Source organism: Papaver somniferum, chromosome 7 (assembly GCF_003573695.1).
Source record: "Papaver somniferum cultivar HN1 chromosome 7, ASM357369v1, whole genome shotgun sequence".
NCBI lineage: Eukaryota > Viridiplantae > Streptophyta > Magnoliopsida > Ranunculales > Papaveraceae > Papaver > Papaver somniferum.
The window spans coordinates 248,650,917-248,673,855 of NC_039364.1; the positions used below are offsets into that span (position 1 = coordinate 248,650,917).

At 35.4% G+C, this 22,939-nt stretch overlaps 1 protein-coding gene across 3 annotated transcripts; it reads right to left on the reverse strand.

Annotated features, from left to right (window-relative positions):
* Positions 1–19,449: 19,449 nt before the first annotated feature.
* LOC113300089 (50S ribosomal protein L12, chloroplastic-like) lies at positions 19,450–22,635 on the reverse strand. 3 transcript variants are annotated; one of them, XM_026549270.1, is made up of 2 exons: positions 21,967–22,635; positions 19,450–19,819 (listed from the first exon to the last, which is right to left on the reverse strand). In XM_026549270.1, the coding sequence occupies exon 1, from the start codon at positions 22,545–22,547 to the stop codon at positions 21,984–21,986; it is 564 nt and encodes a 187-aa protein (XP_026405055.1). In that variant the 5' UTR covers positions 22,548–22,635; the 3' UTR covers positions 19,450–19,819; positions 21,967–21,983. The 3 variants fall into 3 exon arrangements, with proteins under 3 accessions (XP_026405055.1, XP_026405053.1, XP_026405054.1); XM_026549268.1 differs by having other exon boundaries at positions 19,450–19,754; positions 21,967–22,628; XM_026549269.1 differs by lacking the exon at positions 19,450–19,819 and adding an exon at positions 21,127–21,429.
* Positions 22,636–22,939: the final 304 nt, after the last annotated feature.

Consider the following 22,939-nt stretch of genomic DNA (forward strand, 5'->3'; position numbering starts at 1 on the left):
TAAGATTATCATAAATAAATTAGTAAGTTTTGAATTGACTTTCTACTTTCATATTTCTAGGACGCCTAATGTATCATTTTACGTCTCATTTTTTCCCTTCAAGCAGTAAAGACATTCTTAAATGAATTTCCTCAGGCTCACGTAATTTACACAAACCGAAAATACAATTCAGCAGCAGACATAATTGCCAAGGAAACAAGAATAAAGAGCTTATAACAATTATCTACGGAGATACAACAAGGAATTAAGACCTCTAGTATTTCATCTAATGTCTTTGATAGAAATGAAATTGTAAATATCCTGTACTACATTTGCTAATTAATATATTTGCATCATTACATCAAAAAAAAAAAAAAACTCTCATTTATTGAAACACTTGCATTGGAAAACATAAATATGCACCAAATGTTTCAAATGTTTTTTCTTCAAATTTGTTAGCATGATAAGGTAAGGCCGGTTCTTACTGGGTGGCAAACCCAATCATATGCCATCCCAAATGGTCTGGCAAACAGATCGCGCCATTATGGTAATACCGTTAAGCAATGGAGTCTCTAGCGAATGATGGAGACTAAACTGCTAGCGGTCAATACTCGATCGTTGGTGATCAAGACTCGATCACTAGCGATTTAGTCCATGTCGTTCGGTGGAGACTCCACCTCCCACGGTCGGTCGGTGCTTCATCGTATATAAATTGTACCATCCTCTTCAATTTTCGTTTAAACATATTTTTTCCGGAGAAACTTTTGTGAGCAGTTAATTTGAAAATGAGTACTAAAACATCTAGTCAAAGAAAAAGAAATAGAAAAGACAAAGTAAAATCCATATCCACAATATGTGTTGGTGTCTGGATTCATGATAAAAAAAAATGTTCGCAAATGTTAGACAACTAGTTGGTCCTGGTGTATTATCGATGCATATATCTAGCCATCCCAAACGAGTTGGTTTAGCAAAACTAAGAGGTGGTGATTTAGATCAATATTGTGTTTGAGCTCTTTTTCTTGCATGTTCGAAAAAACGTGCGAAGATATCCTTGGCAGCGTTTATATCATAAGAAAACTAAAAACCACAAGACTCAGGTTGTGTGTTATATTGGTACGTTGGTGGAAAACTACAAATACGTTATTTTTCAAGGATTTCAAATGTGGTAAGTTTTATTTTTCTGATTCAATCGTTTAGTCTAATTTAAATTAAATTTTTAGATTCAGATTCAAAATTTAATTACAACCATATTGGTTTAGGGTTTACATTGTTAGATTTATACATGTTGACGGGAATAACACGTAAGGGATTTACTTCCATTTAACAAAATAAAGTGGGAGCCGGAAGGAAAATGGAAACAACTACTTCCCTTGTACTCAAATGATGTTGGAAGAAAGCCAGAATCCAGAAAATTACACGCAAATGGAATAAAGGTATCTGGGTTGGAGTTTTTTAAAGCCTTATGCTAAAAGGGTTGAAGAACAGGGACATTCAAACACTGACGATTATCCTGAGTTTGAACGTATTTTTTTGTTATACGTGCTAGGACAAGTTATGTTCCTCGATGCTCTAAAAGATTTAGCGAAAGCAACAACATATGATTGGAGGATGCAATTTTAGGTGAACTATACTTAACTCTCGGTGAATGCTCGTATGTCCATTCGGATAGCTGGAATGGATTTTGGGTCATATTGGAGGTAAGTACCACAATCTCTTTTCATTTATTTGATCCAATTGTTAAACTGGTAAATGTACTAAAACAAAGATGTTTTTATCAATGTTATTTTAAGTATCAGTGGTATACTTATTTTGGTGTTTGTCAACCTGGGCTTCACGATACTCGTATATGTTTCGGCTACAAGGCAGAAAGGTAAAGGCAATCAACCAGTTTCCAACCTCGATAATTTCATTTGATGACTGGGTAAAGTTGTTACTTAATCAACAACATTGGAAAGAAGCTGAATATTTGATCCAAACTCCAGAGAATGATTTTGATTACTACAGTTGGTTCCAGAATATTTACAAGCCATATATTGTTGTGCAACCACAAAACTCGGGTAATATGAATTTTCCAACAATCGGTAATATGCTACTTACTGATATTCTATCTCGACCTCCACCATGGTCGCGAAGCATATACGCAACCTAGTAGTCAAATGGGTTCATCAAATATGCCCCAAATATCTTGGGAAGTCAAGACTTTATCTCCTTCGGGAGATATTATTACTGTTCCCCTTGGTAACGAATGTATTCCTCAGAGGTATCCATATTAAGGGGTGGTGGCATCACCAAAAGAGTATCAGAACCAGTTGAACACTTTAACGCATTTTCTCGATGGATTCCATACTTTTCACTTGAGAGAGATGCATAACCATAGGAAAATTTGACGTTCTCAATGCCTCACACTCTAGCAGTTTCAACTTATGATGGTATAAGTTTAAGTCGTGTGGTCCACATCGTCCCGATATAGGAACAAGTGGTCGTGATGACATGAGTACAAGCCCTGGTGTTAGCAGTTAAAGAAGTCGTGGAGGTTGTGGGGCTCGTAATAGTTGTCATTCTACTTAGAATTTAGTGGAAGGCATTTTGGTAGGTGATAAAGGATATGTGGAGATGATGGATATCCGGGTCCAAACCCCTGGTGTAACTCCTGGTTGTTTCTTGCAAATGCCCCAAGGTCAGGCACACATTCCTGCTGGTGGTGGCTCGAACATTGATACATTTAGCAATCTGCAATTTTTACTCCCACCACATTGGCATTTCACCCGTTTCAAGCACCTGCTCACCCAATTCAACCATCTCTTGTACCATATCAAGGTTATGCTGAATCACTTGATGCTACTCAACCACCATCTCAGACTCAAATTGATGAATATGACAGTTTAGATTGATTGAACTACGCACAACCAGTGATATTTCAATTATATAGAAAATATAATGCGGAAAAGAAATAACACAGACACCAGAAGTTTTGTTAATGAGGAAACCGCAAATGCAGAAAAATCCCAGGACCTAGTCCAGTTTTGAACACCACACTGTATTAAGCCGCTACATACACTAACCTACTACAAGTTAACTTCGGACTATAAGGTAGTTGATCCCTAACCAAGTCTCACAACGATTAAGGTACATTCGGGTTCCTTACGTCTTTGAATCCCAGCATGACTCTACGCACTTGATTCCCTTAGATGATCTCATCCACAACGAAGAGTTGCTACGACCGAAAGTCGAAGACTTATAAACGAATTTGTCTCCAATTCTGATAGATAAATCTGTCTTCCACAAAATTACCTATGAAGTTTTTTCCTATCTTTTGATAAATGAAGGTGAACATGAACCAATTGATAATACGGTCTTATATTCCCGAAGAACAACCTAGAAATATGAATCACCTCACAATAACTTAGCTATATGGTAGTAGAAGAAGTTATTGTGGAATCACAAAGAATGAGACGAAGAGATTTGTGATTACTTTTTATATCTTACCTATCGGAGATAAATCTCGAGCAAATCTTAGAGAAGATAGTACTCAATGCAATAGAATAAGTAAGATCAGAACACGCAACTACAGAGAAAAAAGTTGCGTATGGCTTCACGAATCCCAAATTAAGTCTTTAAGTCGTTAACCTATAATGGTTTTGGAAAAACCTAATTTAAAGGAGAATCGACTCTAGTAACAACTAGGACACAGGAAAGTGCCGGGATTAGGTTTTCCAGTTGCTAGAGTTCTTCCGTATATAATCTTTCAAATCAGGGTTTGCTTTCAATCAAATCTAAGATAGCTTAGTAACAAAGCATTTAATATTCACCGTTAGATGAAAACATGATTTAAGATTCAAGCTAAGTCTGCTTAAAACCAAAGAAATATCTCTCCACCGTTAGACGGTCTTATCTTGTTACACATAAATGAAATATACCTTCATTTAGATATGGGTAACCGTACCTAAACGTGTATATTGAGTTGGCTCAACAATAGTTAACCGAAGTTATCCATATGAACACTTTTGTATTAACCACATTCATCTAACACTTCTAGATAAAATATGATGATCAATCAATCATGAAAGATAATCAAATGAATCTAATTGTGTTACTAATAAAGTTGTTCAGATGTATAAGTCTCATAGCTTCTGACAGAGATCCATCTAATATTCAAGTTACTAAATGATTTGGTGAAAACAAGAGGAAAGCATGCCATTCAAGCTAAAAGATACTATACATTTTTGGGGCAAAAATCTAGAATTCAATGGATTAAATTTGGATCTACTAACACTGGATTTTTCCATGCAAATTTGAAGATCAGGCAAAAAAGAAATACTATTGGAGAATTGGAGGATGATAATGGAAGACTATTCACTACTAAAGTTGATATTGGTAACACTCTTATAGAGCATTTCAACAACAAATTCAAGCACCAAAATGTTACTTTTGCAGATGGCATCTTTGGTAGTATTCCAAATTTAATTACTCAAAATGATAATCTGATGATGAAGTTGTACCCGAGGCTGAAGAAATTAAGAAAACTGGTTTTAGTTTAAATCCAGATGGAGCTCCTGGTCCAGATGGATATTCTGGATGTTTCTGAAAAAGCGGGGGGTACAACAACCACACCCAATATTTCGATTAGCAATCTGTATGGACTAAATCCAATATACTTTCAAGAGAATCAACTAGACTCAATCTTAATAAAGTATATCAAAGAGTTATAATATCTCGATCTCTCGATTTAATTCTTACTCAAGCAAATAGAAATCTGCGAGTCTAATTAAATACAAGAGAGATAACTTGGATGCTACCAAAGACCAATATCCAAGTGTCAATCAATGTAAATCAACAACCAAAGGTTGGATATTCTAATTGGTTGATCTAACGCACAACCTGTGATATTTCAGTTATAAAGATAAAAAATATAATGTGGAAAAGAAATAACACAAACACCAGAAGTTTTGTTAACAAGGAAATCGCAAATGCAGAAAAACCCCGGGACCTAGTCCAGATTGAACACACTCTATATTAAGCCGCTACAGACACTAGCCTACTACAAACTAACTTCGGTCTGGACTGTAGTTGAACCCAATAAATCTCACATTGATCCAAGGTACAATTATGGTCCTATGTCTCTGATCCCAGCAAGATACTACGCACTTGATTCCCTTAGCTGATCTCACCCACAACTAAGAGTTGCTACAACCCAAAGTCGAAGACTTTAATAAACAAATATGTATCACACAGAAAAGTCTACGGTAATAGATAAATCCGTCTTCCACAAAAATACCTACGAGTTTTGTTCCGTCTTTTGATAAATCAAGGTGAACAGGAACCAATTGATAACCCAGACTTATATTCCCGAAGAATAGCCTAGTATCAACAATCACCTCACAATAATCTTAATCGACGCGACGAAAGAAGATATTGTGGAATCACAAACGATGAGACGAAGATGTTTGTGATTACTTTTATATCTTTCCTATCGGAGATATCAATCTCAAGCCAATCGTTACGATTATACTCAATACGATAGAAACAACAAGATCAGATCACACAACTACTAGAAAGTAGTATCGGTCTGGATTCGCAATCCCAATGAAGTCTTCAAGTCGTTAACCTACAGGGTCTCGGTAGAAACCTAAGGTTAAAGGAGAATCGACTCTAGCTTATACAACTAGTATCACACAGGAGGTGTGGGGATTAGGTTTCCCAGTTGATAGAGTTCTCCTTTATATAGTCTTTCAAATCAGGGTTTGCAATCAATGTTAGCTTAGTAACAAAGTATTCAATATTCACTATTAGATGAAAACCTGATTAGATTCAAGCTAATATCTTTCAACCGTTAGATCGAAAACTTAGATTATTACACACAAATGAAATGCACGTTTTAGGTTTGTGTATCCGTACCCAAACATGTACATTTGTTGGTTCAACAGTAGTTAACCAAATGGTTAGCCATATGAGTACTTTCATATCAACCATGTTCTTCTTCACCATAACTATTTCAAATGACTCAAATGAACTAGTTAGAGAGTTGTTCAATTGTTTAGATCTTATATAAGTATACAAGACACAATCGAAACAAAAACGATTTGATTCACTCGAATCGATTCATGAACTTTATAGCCACGGTTTGGAAACTTGCATTCCTTAGTTAATATAAGTACAAGTTCACGAATAATCGTTTTTAGAAAATAACCAACGTAAGTACGCGGACCAGGTACGTCGACTTAAGTACCCGGAATAAGTTTGTAAAAGTTTACAAACTCCAGCAGATTTTCTCGGGAAGAGAACCTCCGACAGTACGCGGACTGGGTACGCGGACTGGGTTCGCGAACTCTGTTCCGGTTTCCTGAGCAGCAAAGTACACAGACTTTGGTTCAAGGAATAAGGAATTATACATGTATGTGTTACCACACAATGCTTATATATAACATTGGTTATATAATCTAAATTCTCATTTCAATCATTGAAACATTCTTAGAGGAGGCTTATATAGTTGTTATTCACAAACCATTTTTCGTCAAAGCCAATTTCAAGTGATTGAAACATAACATGATTTTCGTCACTAGGTAAAGATGAACTTGGCCAAACAGAAAGCTTACCAACACATATTTCGAGAAATAGATAAGCGAGATAAACTCGGCTCGAAATAGAAAATGTGTATGATCAAAGTCTATATAGCAAAACGACTTTTTTATCAAGATAGGAGATAGAGTAGATAGACTTTTGAGTGATAGATAAGTTCAAGTCTCCACATACCTTTTAGTCGATGAAGTTCCACCAGTTCCTTGAGTAGTTCTTAGTCTTGTATGATCGCCATGGAGTTCTTGAGCTCAACTACACTTTCTATCCTAGTCCGAGACTTAGCTATAGTAGACTAGAAATCAAGACTTATAGTTTTGATCACTAACATTGACAAACATGCTTGAGATAGAAACGCATACGAGTTCGACCGAGCAGTGCTCTAACAATCTCCCCTTTTGTCAATTTTAGTGACAAAACTATCAATACATATGGAATACAAAAATAGATAAATAAACTTTTGTAGCTCTTCTTCCACATGCCTTATCTTCAACATTACTCGAAATCTTCGTCACTTCCAAGTACTCAAATGATTCCAAAGGTTGTAAGTTTAGCATCATCGTTGTTGAAAATCCGTAGCTATAACAATGAGAAAACAAAAATTCTCAATCATTGTTATACAGTGTCATAGTATTATTATACAACATCAAAGTTCAATTGTATCACAACTTCGACAACAATACTATGGTGATATGTATCACTCCCCCTTAGTCAATACTCCATCTCACATGGAAACCACTCCCCCTTACATAATGATCCGAAAACCATATGTATTTGTAGTGTGAACTACACAATTCTCCCTCTTTTTGTCAATAAAATTGGCAAAGGTACGAAAACGGGATCCTAATGAAAATTTCCATAGAGACATTTCATGACCAAAAGAAAGTGCATATCAACTTGTTTAGATGCAATCATATAGCCGAAGCTAAATGCTTTCATCAAGATACAAGATAACTCCTATAATATTCCACAGCCGTACTCCCCACAAAGATTTGGCAATTAAGCAAAAACTCAATTAAGAACTCTCTCCCATAAAATGTCATTCCCGAAAGAACAACAAGAGCGACCTTAATTTCATAAGAAAAAAAAGGATTTCTTTGGACATAACAAATCACATACGAATATGAATTTGAATCCAAAAATACTCAATTAGATTAACCACAAGAGAACCCAAAATTAATCTAATCGGAATTTCTCAACATAAGAGAACTTACGGAGCCTCACAATATATACATAAAATATGGATCAGGGAAGATCAATACTGCGGAATAGACAAGGATTCATTATATTTTCCATCACTATTTGAACAATGACATACATTAGATATAATCCTCGTAAAAAAAAGTTCATCCTATCTTCCATCAATATTTGCATAATGACATAATAGGCTTCAAACTTTTGTAATGTCAAAAGTTCATTCATTCTTTTATCAATACATGCATATCGACATACGAAGGACTTAACTTTTGACAAGGTATGGGACAATCATAGTTCACGGACGCAAACACACATATCCCATAACAAATTGCAATATATAAAACCATAAAGATTAATACTGCAAAAATCATCTTCCAAACAATTTTTTTAGAATTTAAACAAATAAACCTAAAAACATGAAGATGAACACATTGGACATAGCTATGTGTAATCACAATAATCGCTATCCCAAATTCTAGTTATTCTTCTAAACAAAACAATAAAATAAAATTCTTAATAGAAGATTTACTAGGCAAATAAAATCACAATTTACTTATCATCTTCATCATCGGAAACACTCCAAGATGCTTGAATCATGTTCAATTCTTCCTTGAGCTCGGGAAACTTAGTTGCAACCAATGACAATTGTTCTTGCACGCACTTCACCCTTGAATTTAACTTACACACACCCTTGTGAATTTTTTGAAGAAGACTCAAGGTGGTAGGGTCATAATCGTCAAGGGAATTATCTCTTTGTCTTTTGCAGACATTCTCCCTTATACGTTTGAAAGTACAGGGACGAACCGGTTTGGGAACCCCAAGAGAATTTCCAATTGAATCAAAACCACGTTCATAGAAAATTTGACTAATCAAGCAAAGGTAACCTAACTTCTTGTTGGGTGAAGTCATCGAAGTCATTTGAGAAATGATGAAACCACAAATATCAAGACTCGGAACACCCAATTCAAGGAAATAGACCACTTCCGCAAACTCGCGACTCCACCGAGAATTCCCAATTGTGGAGGGACAAAGATTAGAGATACCAAGTTTTCCGAAAGCCATCAAATCAACACTAAGAACATTAGTAGGAAACTTCCCTTGATTCCAAGCAACCTTATTACAACAAAGGCCAAGAGAGATGTCCTCACGCGATGGTCATTCATCACTTGGTCTAGGTAGACGAACATTTCCCAATGGAATTTTGGTAATCTTCGAAATCAACTCTCTATTAACAAGAAATATTTTTCTATTTATCATGGTTTTGAATTCCATTTTTTCGAGATCAACATCATGAACGTTGGTATATAAAATTCTTGTGAGAGTATCAAATCCTTGACCAAGACCATCAAAGATGTTTCCAAGATTGAATTTTTCAAAGCAAACTAAATCCTCTTTATGCCCACTAGAAGAATCCAATTTCTTTTCTAAAATAAAACCCATAGATGAAATCCTTTCAAAAACATTAGCACAAGAATCATTGACAAATCTAATTCTAATAGAATTTTGGTCTAAAGGAAGATTCATGCTAGCGGAACCCAAACTTTTTGAAGTTCTTTTTGAAACCTTGAAATTCATCATGAGATCTAGAAATTGGAAAGAAACAAGAGGGGATTACTTACTTGGAATGAACTTTGACTACCCCTTTGTCTTATTTTCCTCCAAGGAAGATTTAATGGAGAAAAATCATGAACCCTAGAAAGTTCACGTACGCGGCTGATGGGATGAGGAAGAAGGTGCGCATACTTCTTCTTTATATGCCCCACTAATGGGATTAGACCCGTTTATGAACCGCGACCCACAAAGGAAATATGGGATTTTCTTTGATGTTCGCACATCAAGGTTGTGCATCACGTGACAACACAATTTCTGAGAGAAGACGTATGCAGTAGAAAGCTCTATTCGAAACTCCAAGAAGGATAGAACAACATTTCAACCCAACTGTACACAAATCAAACCATTTCTTGACCCATCTCAAGATATATACAAATAGGGTGGTGCCACGCTTGTTACAAAGAGGCATGATGTCCAGAGGAATCCTCATGCAACATTTCTTGTTGATATTTGTGAGCAGTTCCAGTGAAATAATTAAAGTAATGATGATAATCAGGGTTGTCAGAGCTTTCTATCTTCCTTTTGATGTGACTAGAGAGAAGATTCTTCCGATTCCTAGTTCCTATGTCAAAAACATGAGAACCCACATTAGATTTGCTTGTGTTGACAGAGTATTCGGTTTGTACATCATTATTCCATGGTTTTACATGTACAGAACTTTTATCGGGTCGATTCTTAAACTTAACTGAATTAAGTTTCTCTAAGAATCTGAAAACGCTTTCGAAAGCTCTGAATAGATCTTTGTCAATTGATCCATTACGATAGTATTTCTCTAAAAGATTAAGAGTTAATATAGTGAGGTTCCATATCTTTGAGCGTAAGCGTAACATACGTTTTCTCAATCTTCCCTTCTTTTTATTTTTTTCTTTAGATTGTTTCTCATCTTCTAAATTTTCCTTTTTAGACGAAATGAGATTATCATGAGAAAACGGAGGTTTTATCCATAATAATCTTTGAGCAATCTTTAAGGATTTCTGGCGTGCGTTACAGATGCCAAGAGCAAGTTTTCCAAAGAAATTTCCCATAGGGTAATTTTTAAGGATCAGACAAACACAAACTTATCAGGTTTAAAGTGTTTGCCTGCTCTGATACCAATTAAAAAAGTGGGGGTACAACAACCACACCCAATATTTCGATTAGCAATATGTATGGACTAACTCCAATATACTTTCAAGAGAATCAACTAGACTCAATCTCAATAAAGTATATCATAGAGTTATAATATCTCGATCTCTCGATTTAATTCTTACTCAAGCAAATAGAAATCTGCGAGTCTAATTAAATACAAGAGAGATAACTTGGATGGTACCAAAGACCAATATCCAAGTGTCAATCAATGTAAATCAACAACCAAAGGTTGGATATTCTAATTGATTGATCTAACACACAACCTGTGATATTTCAATTATAAAGATAAACAATATAATGAGGAAAAGAAATAACACGGGCACCAGAAGTTTTGTTAACGAGGAAACCGCAATTGCAGAAAAATCCCGGGACCTAGTCCAGATTGAACACACATTGTATTAAGCCGCTGCAAACACTAGCCTACTACAAACTAACTTCGGTCTGGATTGTAGTTGAACCCCAATCAATCTCACACTGATCCAAGGTACAGTTATGCTCCTACGTCTCTGATCCCAGCAGGATACTACGCACTTGATTCCCTTAGTTGATCTCACCCACAACTAAGAGTTGCTACGACCCAAAGTCGAAGACTTTAATAAACAAATTTGTATCACACAGAAAAGTCTACGGTAATAGATAAATACGTCTCCCAAAGAAATACCTACGAGTTTTGTTCCGTCTTTTGATAAATCAAGGTGAACATGAACCAATTGATAACCCGGACTTATATTCCCGAAGAACAGCCTAGTATTACCAATCACCTCACAATAATCTTAATCGACGTGGCGAAAGAAGATATTGTGGAATCACAAACGATGAGACGAAGATGTTTGTGATTACTTTTATATCTTTCTTATCGGAGATATCAATCTCAATCCAATCGTTACGATTGTACTCAATACGATAGAAACAACAAGATCAGATCACACAACTACAAGAAAGTAGTATCGGTCTGACTTCACAATCCCAATGAAGTCTTCAAGTCGTTAACCTACAGGGTCTCGGTAGATACCTAAGGTTAAAGGATAATCGACTCTAGCTTATACAACTAGTATCACACAGGAGGTGTGGGGATTATGTTTCCCAGTTGATAGAGTTCTCCTTTATATAGTCTTTCAAATCAGGGTTTGCAATCAATGTTAGCTTAGTAACAAAGCATTCAATATTCACCGTTAGATGAAAACCTGATTAGATTCAAGCTAATATCTTTCAACGGTTAGATCGAAAACTTAGCTTGTTATACACAAATGAAATGCACGTTTTAGGTTTGTGTAACCGTACCCAAACATGTACGTTTGTTGGTTCAACAGTAGTTAACCAAATGGCTAGCCATATGACTACTTTCATATCAACCATTTTCTTCGTCACCATAACTAGTTCAAATGAACTAGTTAGAGAGTTGTTCAATTGCTTAGATCTTATAGAAGTATACAAGACACAATCGAAGCAAAAACGATTTGATTCACTTGAATCGATTCATGAACTTTATAGCCACGGTTTGCAAACTTGCATTCCTTAGTTAATATAAGTATAAGTTCACAAATAATCGGTTTTAGAAAATAACCAACCTAAGTATGCAGACTTAAGTACCCGGAATAAGTTTGTAAAAGTCTAAAAACTCCAGCAGATTTTCTCGGGAAGAGAACCTCCGACAGTGCGCGGACTGGGTTCGCGGACTCTGTTCCGGTTTCCTAAGCAGCAAAGTGCACAGACTTTGGTTCAAGGACTTATACATGTATGTGTTACCACACAATGTTTATATCCAACATTGGTTATATAATCTAAACTCTCATTTCAATCATTGAAACATTTTTAGAGGACGTTATATAGTTGTTATTCACAAACTATTTTTCGTCAAAGCCGTTTTCAAGTTATTGAAACACATGACTTTCGTCACTAGGTAAAGATGAACTTGGCCAAAGCGAAAGCTTACCAACACATATTTCGAGAAATATATAAGCGAGATAAACTCGGCTCGAAATAGCAAATGTGTATAATCAAAGTCTATATAGCAAAACGACTTTTGTCTCAAGATAGGAGATAGAGTAGATAGACTTTTGAGTGATAAGTTCAAGTCTCCACATACCTTTTAGTCGATGAAGTTCCACCAGTTCCTTGAGTAGTTCTTCGTCTTGTATGATCGCCATGAAGTTCTTGAGCTCAACTACACTTTCTATCCTAGTCCGAGACTTAGCTATAGTGGACTAGAAATCAAGACTTATAGTTTTGATCACTAACATTGACAAACGTGATTGAGATAGCAACGCATGTGAGTTAGACCGACCAGTGCTCTAACAGTTTCTACAGAGCAACTTGGAGTATTATTGGGAAAGACCTTATAAATGCTATTCAGTTCTGTTGGAGAAAACAGTTCATTCCTAAAGGTATGAACTCAAACTTCTTAGTACTCATTCCTAAAATTCAAGGAGAAAAAAAGGCTGCACATTTTAGACCTATAGGTCTAAGTAATTTCTGTTTCAAAGTATTCACCAAAATAATAACTTCAAGATTTAGTGCTCTGCTGCCCAAATTGGTGTCTCCCCAACAAGTGGCTTTCATTAAGGACAGATGTATTCATGAAAACATTGTGCTTGCTTCTGAATTAGTTAATGATATGAAGATCAAAAGGAGGGATGGAAATGTTGGATTGAAACTTGATATCACACAAGCATATAATACTTTGAGTTGGAATTTTCTTTTAGAGGTTCTAAGAAGATTTGGTTTCTCCAACTGGTTTTGTAAATGGATTTTCAAGCTACTTGATTCTGCCAAAATATCAATTTTATTAAATGATGGTCCTGTGGGATTTTTTGATACTGGAAGAGGTTTGAAGCAAGGAGATCCCCTCTCTCCAGTTTTATTTGTGCTTGCAGAGGATGTTCTTAGTAGAAAGCTTTCTACAGCAGTTAATATGGGGCACATACAAGCTATGGTATCCAGAGGTGGAATTCAACCTTCTCATCTACTTTTTGCAGATGATATATTCATCTTCTGTAATGGAACAAATAAGAGTTTGCTCAATTTGATTAAATTACTAACGGATTATCAACAATCTTCTGGCCAAGTGGTAAGTAGAGAAAAGAGCAAGTGTTTTGTGGATGGTGTGGTGGAAACTAGAAAAAGAAGTATAGCTAAAACACTTCATATGGACTTGGCAACCTTTCCTGATAAGTACCTGGGAATTATGCTAATGCCTGGCAGAGTGAAGAGAGTGCATGTTCAACCTTTTATTGAAATGTTGCAGAATAGACTTGCTTCTTGGATTGGTACTCTTCTTTCCTTTAAATCAAGAATTACTCTATTTAAACGTGTGCTTAGTAGTATACCTGTATACAACATGGCAATTTATAAATGGCCCAAAAGTGTGATTCTTGAATGTGAAAAGATTATTAGAAACTTTCTTTGGACTGGTGATCCAGAGTCAAGGAAATGTATTACTTTGAAATGAGAGGAAGTTTGTATTCCAGAGGAAGAAGGAGGTTTGGGTATTCGCAGTCTGGAGGCTATCAATAAAGCAATGTTAATGAAATTGTTATGGAAAATTCTGAATGAGAATGGAGAGTGGGCTCAGTTTTTTAGAGCTAAATTTATGAATGCTCAGGGTAATTGGATAAATCATCATAAACAATCCTCTATTCTGCCTGGTATTAAATGGGTAAAACAGGAAACTTAAGCAGGCATTAGATGGTTAGTTGGTGATGGAAATCAAATTTCTATTTGGTTTGGTCAGTGGATTTGGGATGGTCCCTTAATTAATCAGGTGGACTCTACTATTCTTATTGTTACTACTAGCTCACAATGGAAGGTGAATTCTCTAATTCTAGATGGTCAATGGAATGTGCCAATTGAACTTCAGCCTTTTCTACCATTAGATCAATTACCAGTTATTTCTCAGGGTGAAGACAGAAGGATTTGGTGTGGAAACCAGCAGGGAAAGTTTACAGTAGTTGATGCTTATAATAAAGTTAGATTTAAAAAACAAGCTCATTCTTCTTTTAAGAAAATTTGGGTTCCATGGATTCTACCAGATATTCCTAGTAATGTATGGAAATTAAAAAGAGGCATATGTGCTACAGATAAAAATATGAACAAGAGGAGTTTCAGTTTGGCCTCTAGATGCTTCTTATGTAAGCAAGATCAGGATAGTGTGGATCATATTCTTTGGTATTGTAATTTTGGGCACATTCTGTGGAAGTGGTTGGGAGGAATTTTTCCCTTCCTGAATCCTGTATCATTTGCTAATATCTTCTCTTTTGGAAAAGACAACAGTTCAATCATAAAGCAATTATGGAGAATGTCAGCTTTTACACTAATGGTGAAAATATGGTTTGATAGAAATATAGCTGCTTATGATGGGGTAAATACTTCAGTTGATCAAGTGAAAAATAAGGTCTTGCATCTCACATCTGAATGCAGTATCAGGATGAAGGGATGCATGTGGAATGATATGTATAATTTGCTGATTTTAAGACATTTTGGACTCAGTTGCAGGCCTGTGAAACAAATGAAGGTGATGGAATGCTTTTTTCTTTTACCAATTCTTGGATGTCTTCTTATTTGCTGTGATGGTGCTTCTCGTGGAAATCCAGGTATTTCTGGTTATGGTTTTATATGTAGAATTGCATCAAGGGAATTGTATGTGCTGAAAATGGTGGACTTGGCATTGCTACAAACTTCATTGCTGAAGTTATTGCAATTATCAAATCCCTAGAGTGGGCAGTAGAGAATGGTTGGTTCAATATTTTAATCCAGTCTGACTCTCAAGCTACAATTAAAGTTTTAACTCAGGTAATCTCCCTTGGATTGTTCTGGCTCGTTGGTACAGGTTAAAAACTATGATCAATTCTCTTCAATTCAGACATGGGTTTAGAGAAATTAATTTTTCGGCGGACTCTAGCTAAAAAAGGTTGTATGCTGAGTTTGGGTCAAAGCAGAAGATATCTTATGCGTCCACCTTTCCTCTCAAGACTGGAATGGCCAACAGAAAAATATTTTAGATTTTGTTGATTTTTGTTGTTTTCAGTTTTAATTTTGTAATGAACTAGTTATTATTTGGTAATAAAATTTAATGACTTCGCAAAAAAAAAGTCTCATAGAAGTATATAAGAACACAATTGAAACAAAATCAGATTGATTCGTAATCGTACAAAGTACTTATACCGAAATCAATTCATGAACATTAAGCCACGGTTTGCAAAATTGCATTCCTTAATTTGTTAATGCATTTGCTCCTGAGTATGAAAATATACTTAACTAATTTTAGAACTTAAGTAATTAAGTTTGCAAACAGATACGCAAATTATAGCTTTCGGACTTTGGTCTTGTCCAACAGTTTGCAAACCGATATGCATATTGCTGTCCCAGACCTTAACTCAGGTAGAACCATTCGCATATTGGTATGAAAACTTGGTTGCCGGATTTTAACAGTTAAAACCGTTAGCATACTGGTATGCAAACAAGGTTTCCGGACCTAAATCATACCAAAACAGTTTGCATACTGGTATGCATACTGCGCTGTATCCAGACTAAGGATAATTATATAAAATTCCTATTTCAATTATTGAAACATCCTTAGAAGACGATAATGGATGTCTCACACATACCATTAGCTTATAAGTAATTTTCAAGTGATCGAATGATCAATACAAAACTTTCCGAGTCGACATCAAATGACCGTCTAACACAAATCATGTAAGATATTTCAAGGCAATTTTTACATGATCATCTTTTGACTTATTATTTAGTTTCCGACAAATAGATTGTTTCCAACTAACCTCGTCAAGAATATGATGAACGTGGTTAAAGAAAAAAGCTTCCAACACATATTTCGAGAAATAGATAACCGAGTTAAACTCAACTCGAAATATCAAATGTGTATAATATAAAAGTCTACATAGCTATACGACTTAGTCTCATTACGAGATATAATAGAATATACTTCTGAGTGATAGATAAGTTTTAGTCTCCACATACCTTTTGTTGATGAAGTTCCTCCAAGCTCTCCTCAGTAGATCTTCGTCTTCAATCGATGAACTCCGTGAAGTCTAAAGCTCAACTACACATTCTATCATAATCCGAGACATAACTATAAGTAGACTAGAAATCAAGACTTATAGTTTTTATCACCTAAACTTGGCAAACAAGCTTGAGATAGCAACGCTTGCGAGTTAGACCGAGCAATGCTCTAACGGTTACTATGATAGATGTAATGTAATCTCACTTTTGTTGGATGATCATTTAATGTAATTGCACTCTTGTTTGATAAATGAAAATCTACTTTTACATTCATGCTTAAACTAAAATTCAAGAAATTAAAACATATAAACTGGATTAAAATTGGGCAAAAACTCTTAAGATTTCATAATAACTTCCATATTTTAACTTTTCTCCGTTGTTGGAGAGCCACTCCGCCTGATACCCTTGTTCAAGGTCCACCAGGCTTTCACCACTCGTCATGTTTCGAGCCGCTTCCATTATCAAAGGAATATACTTTTTAACACCTTAGAAATTATGTTGAATCGAGCACTCAATACCATCACATAACGATTGTTGGGGCTTATCGTTTCTTCTTCAAATTTCAGAAAAACACATTCCCAAAACTACATGGCTTGGAGCGCGCCACCAACGATGGGATGATTAGTGAACAAAACATAATTCCTGCAAATACATTCATCTTCTGTACTATTAAAATTTCGACTATGTGCTCTTGCCACATTAATTCTTGATCTTCTTTTTTCATTTTTCACATTGGCTCGGTTTGCAGCTCTTTGATTTTCGACAGCATGTTGATCTTCTATGAACTGACCCATGTTCATATTTTGAAAAATTGGAAGAGCTAAGAAAATATGAAGAAGGTGTGAGTTAATGAAATTGAATTGGGGTATTTATAGGGTGTGGATTTATGGTCGTGGGATCATATATTAAGCGGTGTAGTCTGCACTGGGAGGTCGAGTTATTACCACTAGACCGCTCGGTAGAGACTAGCTCGCCTGGATAATTTCTGTTTGTCATTTTGTCATGCCCATATTGGGTGCAAGAGCGGAAAACTCATGGTTTTTCCATGCCCATAGGAACCTGCCTAAGGTGACATATTTATGGGAGAATTTTTAGGATCTTAGTTAAATGCCTCATTTAATCTATATAATTTTTTTTGATTGTTTTCAACGGTGGTCTTGATCTACATCCTTAACTCCTAATGGAGTTATTTCTAACAATTACGGGGTTCGAACCCCCTAACTCCGCAGTGGGAGGGAGTCTGATGGTTGGAATTTAATTTATATTTGTTAGTGAGTATATTATTTAGTTCCGACACAATAAGGTTATTGCACCTCCGGCTACACATATTTCCCCCTATAATATCCAAGAACTATGATGTTAATAAAAATAAAGATGAAGTGGTTTATTTGAACTGTTTACGATTGGTAAAATTTGAGAGACTATACTAAAGTTAATTCTTGAAACACTTAGATTTCCTAGATTTTTGTTTCTTATTCTGATATGTGATTTCAATGTGGGGACAAATTAGGAAAACCTTAGGAAAATATGAGAAACTTTCATCTATTTTGTGATTAAAAATAAACGCTAAATATTCATGTAAATTGGGACAGAGGAGGATACTTTAATAATTTGGTCCCAGATTTAAATTTATCTTTATTAAGGGCCTGACAACATGTATAAGGGTATGGACATCTTTTGATAACTTAGGGCTTAAATTAAAATATACTAATAAGACAGATGTGCTATGCACATGCTTGAATTTAGTTCTTTTAACAACACCAAATTTGATAACAATGAAAAAAGAATCTTAAAATTTAATATTCTTATTTGTACTCATTATATAGATAATTCAAAAAGCTTTCCAAATATACCAATTTTGCAAAAATCCGATGTGTATTTTGAAAGATATTAAATTTTTTGATCTATTTTTAAAACAATGACATTCCCGTGAATAAACAAACATTGATTCAATGTACATTTTCACCCTTGAATACATATGCGTAGTAGTGGTTGATATTTGAGGTCATATTAGTAATATCAATGTTACATCAAGCTATTTTGCCTTTTGTGACCAACCAAAATACTTTTTTTTATATCTATATCCCTCTCTGTATGTATCTAAATTAGGGTAATCTATAAGTAGGGCCTTGGCCTAATTTGTTGTAGATACATGTACTCTGATAGCCATTGACTACTATTTTTTATGGAAAGAGCGGCTTTGAAAAACCCCTAAATTTATTTATTAGATTACCTCGTTCAAATTGAGGTTTGGATTGTTACATAACAGAAGGTGTAGATAGATATACCCTTATGTTTCATCATTATACATTGCACATTGACACAACCAATCTACAGTGTGAATTCTTTGATCCACATGAAACCAAATAAAATGGAAAAGACTAATTTGGATAATGGTATTCTAATTATTCTTCTGCCATTTTAGAGGCTTTTTCTTCGGTAAAATAAAATCCATTGTAAAAGTAGTTTCCGCTGATCACTATGATTACAACTCATTCCGATAGCCATTGATCTTCTTTGCATAAATCTTGATCATCGTCACGTCAAAATTGATTTTCAAACTTATGCTTGAATCTCTCATCGGATTTCAATATAAGAGCCTTGACTATAACAAAACGAACCAATGACAATTGGAATTGGAATTATTACAAGGCATGAAATAACCATTGTATACGGAAGAACAATAACATAAAAATAAATTCTAAAACCTAAAACAAGTGATTTTCTTTGAAAATAAGAAAAGTTAACTATACAATTACAACCCCAAATTTATTTGAAATATCTGATATATTCTATCATAGTAAATCTAGGTTTGAAGAAGAAGAAAATTTTGAAAAAAGATAGGTTTGGATAACTTTTTTTGGAAAATACACAAAAAAGGAGAGAGTTAAATGCATGCCCTCATTAGCTGTAAGCTACTAATGTCCGATGCAATGATAATACATGTACTGCGGTAGCCGTAAGCTACCAGAATCCGATGCAATAATAAAGTGGAACTTTGACAAGTGGGAAAGTAGAGTTCTTTAACAGGACATACATTATACATGGGAGAAGAGGTTCGTAAGCAAGAGGATTGCCCTCGGGCTTCACTGATTAAGCAAAATGAGTTTCGTTTGTTTAGAAAGGAATACAAAATTTACCATCTTCGCCTCTTCCTACGAACTACAAATACAAGGCACCAAATTCTAAAAAAGTACTGCATCCTTGAAGGACAAGATTCCATTTGCACCCTCCGTTTGAGTAAATCATACCTGTGTACCAGAGTCGCCAGCAGAACAAATAAGAAATACTTGAATAAAGCTATCCTCTTGTTTACCTAGAGTTCAATATAAAGTTCAGGAATCTAAACTAAGCTTAAAAAGCTCCACTAAAGCAAAATCAACAAATACTCATGAATAAAAATCATTGTAATCAATGAGCTCTAAATTTTGGAAAACTGCACCCAAAAAGTTCTCAATTATGTCAATATTAACAGTTCCGCCCGTTTCCACTTAGTTATGAAAACATGATTTATCTACTTCCCTAAGTATCTGATTCAAATAAAATAGCTGCCAGGATCTTCCCATCTGCAGCCAAGATCCTTCTCACATGTCATCAGTAGGTGCAGCATGGAAATGCTTATCTCAACCACAAGTATAGATAGTTGAGAACCAGAAAACAAAAATAGGGAGCAGATGTAGCTTAGAAATAAAATACAGGGTAGAGGGTTCCTACTAATATGTCCTGCATACCTTGCGCAGTATTTGCAAGGGTTTGCACATATCAATTAGCAATCAGGGTGAAATTAGAGTGAAAAGATTAGAAGAGAAGGGAAGAAGATCAGATTAGGGACTAGGAGAATTCATGGAATCAAAGAAGGAGATAAGAAGCCATTTATCTAGAAATATCTCCATTTCATAGATATCTTACACAATGTTACATATATAGCCAAACCTATAATTGCTGATACAAACTACCCAAACCACCTATTACATGTGTACATATCAGTTTAAAAGATGTTTACTACACAGTGCGGATTAGATTTACTGTGGGGTTTGATAGACGCATTACGCATATGAATTTGCGGTGATACGGGATTTCCTATAACTAACAAAGAAAGGAACCACTGTACTCGAGGAACTAATGTGCCGTTCTGTTTATCAACTGCTCGTTGACCTAACAGAAGCAAAAAGTTCTACCGCATCTAAGACCTTTGTCCCTTGTCATGCTAAAACACATGTCCAGGGGTTAACTCTTCTCTCTATTAACTCAATTTCAGAAAAACTGTTTATCATTAGAAGAGGAGATATATCTCCTCAGCAAGTGCCCCTATTGTTCAGTTTAAAAGTCAAATCGAATAACAAACACAAATTACAAAATACACAAAAAGGAATCCCGTCTTGACAAGAAAAGGGTCTATAAGATGGCTAATACACAATGTGGACTGGACTTAAAGTGGTATTACTGTAAACACATATGACTGATGCCAAATGATGGATCTATCAGCTGGCAACTGTCTGCATAGGTTCAAAAGATGCCTAATACAATATGTGGATTGGACTCAAGGGGAATCAGGTAACACACATGACTGATTGAGATGATGACAAATTTTTTAAAATTGGCCAAGAAGGGAATTGACCATGGTTAAGGAAATACTGCCATACTATTGATTTGTTCTATTTCTCCACTGCTCATTGAGCTCACGGATTTTATTTTATTTTTGTTACATGTGCTGAAGCTGTTGTCATCAATTTCCATGTTAATAGGCATGTTCAAGGGCAATCTCTTCTCTCCACTCCTCTCTGCTAAACTCATACTTTTGGTAAATGTTTTTATAAGACATGTTGGCAGGCTTCTACTCAAAAGAGTAACAGGATACTATACCTCATCCAGTCCATTGAGTATGTAGTCTCACGTGCCTATCTAATTGAGAGCTTACGATCACCTCTGTAAAATGAGGGACAGCACCATGTTAACACTACTCTTTATCTAAAGAAAGGAAGGGAACGAACACACTTTAGGAACTACTGCAATACTATTGTTTTGTTCTACTTCTCCACAACTCATTGAGCTAACAGAAACAAGGGAAAAGGAAAAGAAAAGGCCACAGTCGTCCATTATGTTAAAAAGAAAAACATGTTCCAGACCAAGGTCTCTCTCTCTCTCTTCTAACTCATATTTTGGGTGAAAGTTTGCTTCTTATCTATAAATGAAGAGGAAATATATCTCATTTCCCCAGCAAGTACCCATAATTGCTCAGTAATGACAATCAAATCAAACCACACGTATGCAAGTGAAACACACACTACACAAATTTGCAGTTTCTGATTCAAAAAATGAAAACACAAGAAAAAGAGTCACATTTTCACAAGAAATACACATTTAATCACCTAAGTAGCATCATGTAAACACAAACAACCCATTCACTTCATTAAAAGTCAAATACAAAAGAAACGGTCAAATTTGAGAGATTAATAAATTCACCTGACCACCACCATTTTCTAAACAATGGAAACCTTAGCGCCAGCAGCTTCAAGTTGTTTCTTAGCTTCTTCAGCTTCTTCTTTAGAAGCACCTTCCTTAAATTTCTTAGGCAGACCTTCAATCAACTCTTTAGCTTCCTTCAAAGCTAAATTAGTTAAAGCTCTTACAGCTTTAATAGTAGCAATTCTTGAACTACTAGGTACTTCATCAATAACAACATCAAACTCAGTTTTCTCTTCAACAACAGGAGCAGCCTCAACAGCACCAGGTGCAGCAGCAACAGCTGCAGGTGCAAATGCAGCTGCAGATACACCAAGTTCTTCTTGTAACCAATCAACTAATGTTCTTGCTTCTTCTAACGTTAATTTGGTTAGCTCTTTACCAATAGTTTCTACTTTCTCAGTGACAGCTACTGCTGAAATTGGGGGTAAGAATGTGCATTTTCTTGATGAGGTGAAATTAGGGTTTTGATGAATGGGGGGGAATCTTAGGGTTTGTTTCTGGGAGGAATGAAATGATGATGAGGTTGTTGGATAAGGCTTTGGTGAAATTGAGGTTAGTGTTGCGAGTGTTGATGCCATCTTTTCTTTGGTTTCTCTCTCTTTTTTTCTTTTTTTTTTCTTTCCTTTCTTCTTCTTTAAAGAGTATGTATAAACTTGTGAAATGAAGAGGAGAAAACCCAAGGAAAGAAAAAGGGATAACGTGATCCAACAATTTTTAAGAAACTTAGGGTCTGTTTGGCACGTTTAAGTCGAAGGTAACTGAAGGAAGTAGTGCGTCAAGGGCTTTATTTAAATGTTGGATGTTGGCATGGATCCATTTTTTTTCTTCAAAAAAAATGATATATTTCATTAAAGAAACTAGGACTCAGAAAGAATCTCTGATACAAAAGAAGTAGAGACATCTAATCTGGGAATAGGAGATTTTTCAATATTAGATTTATCTACTAGGATATATTTTAAGCTACATAGAG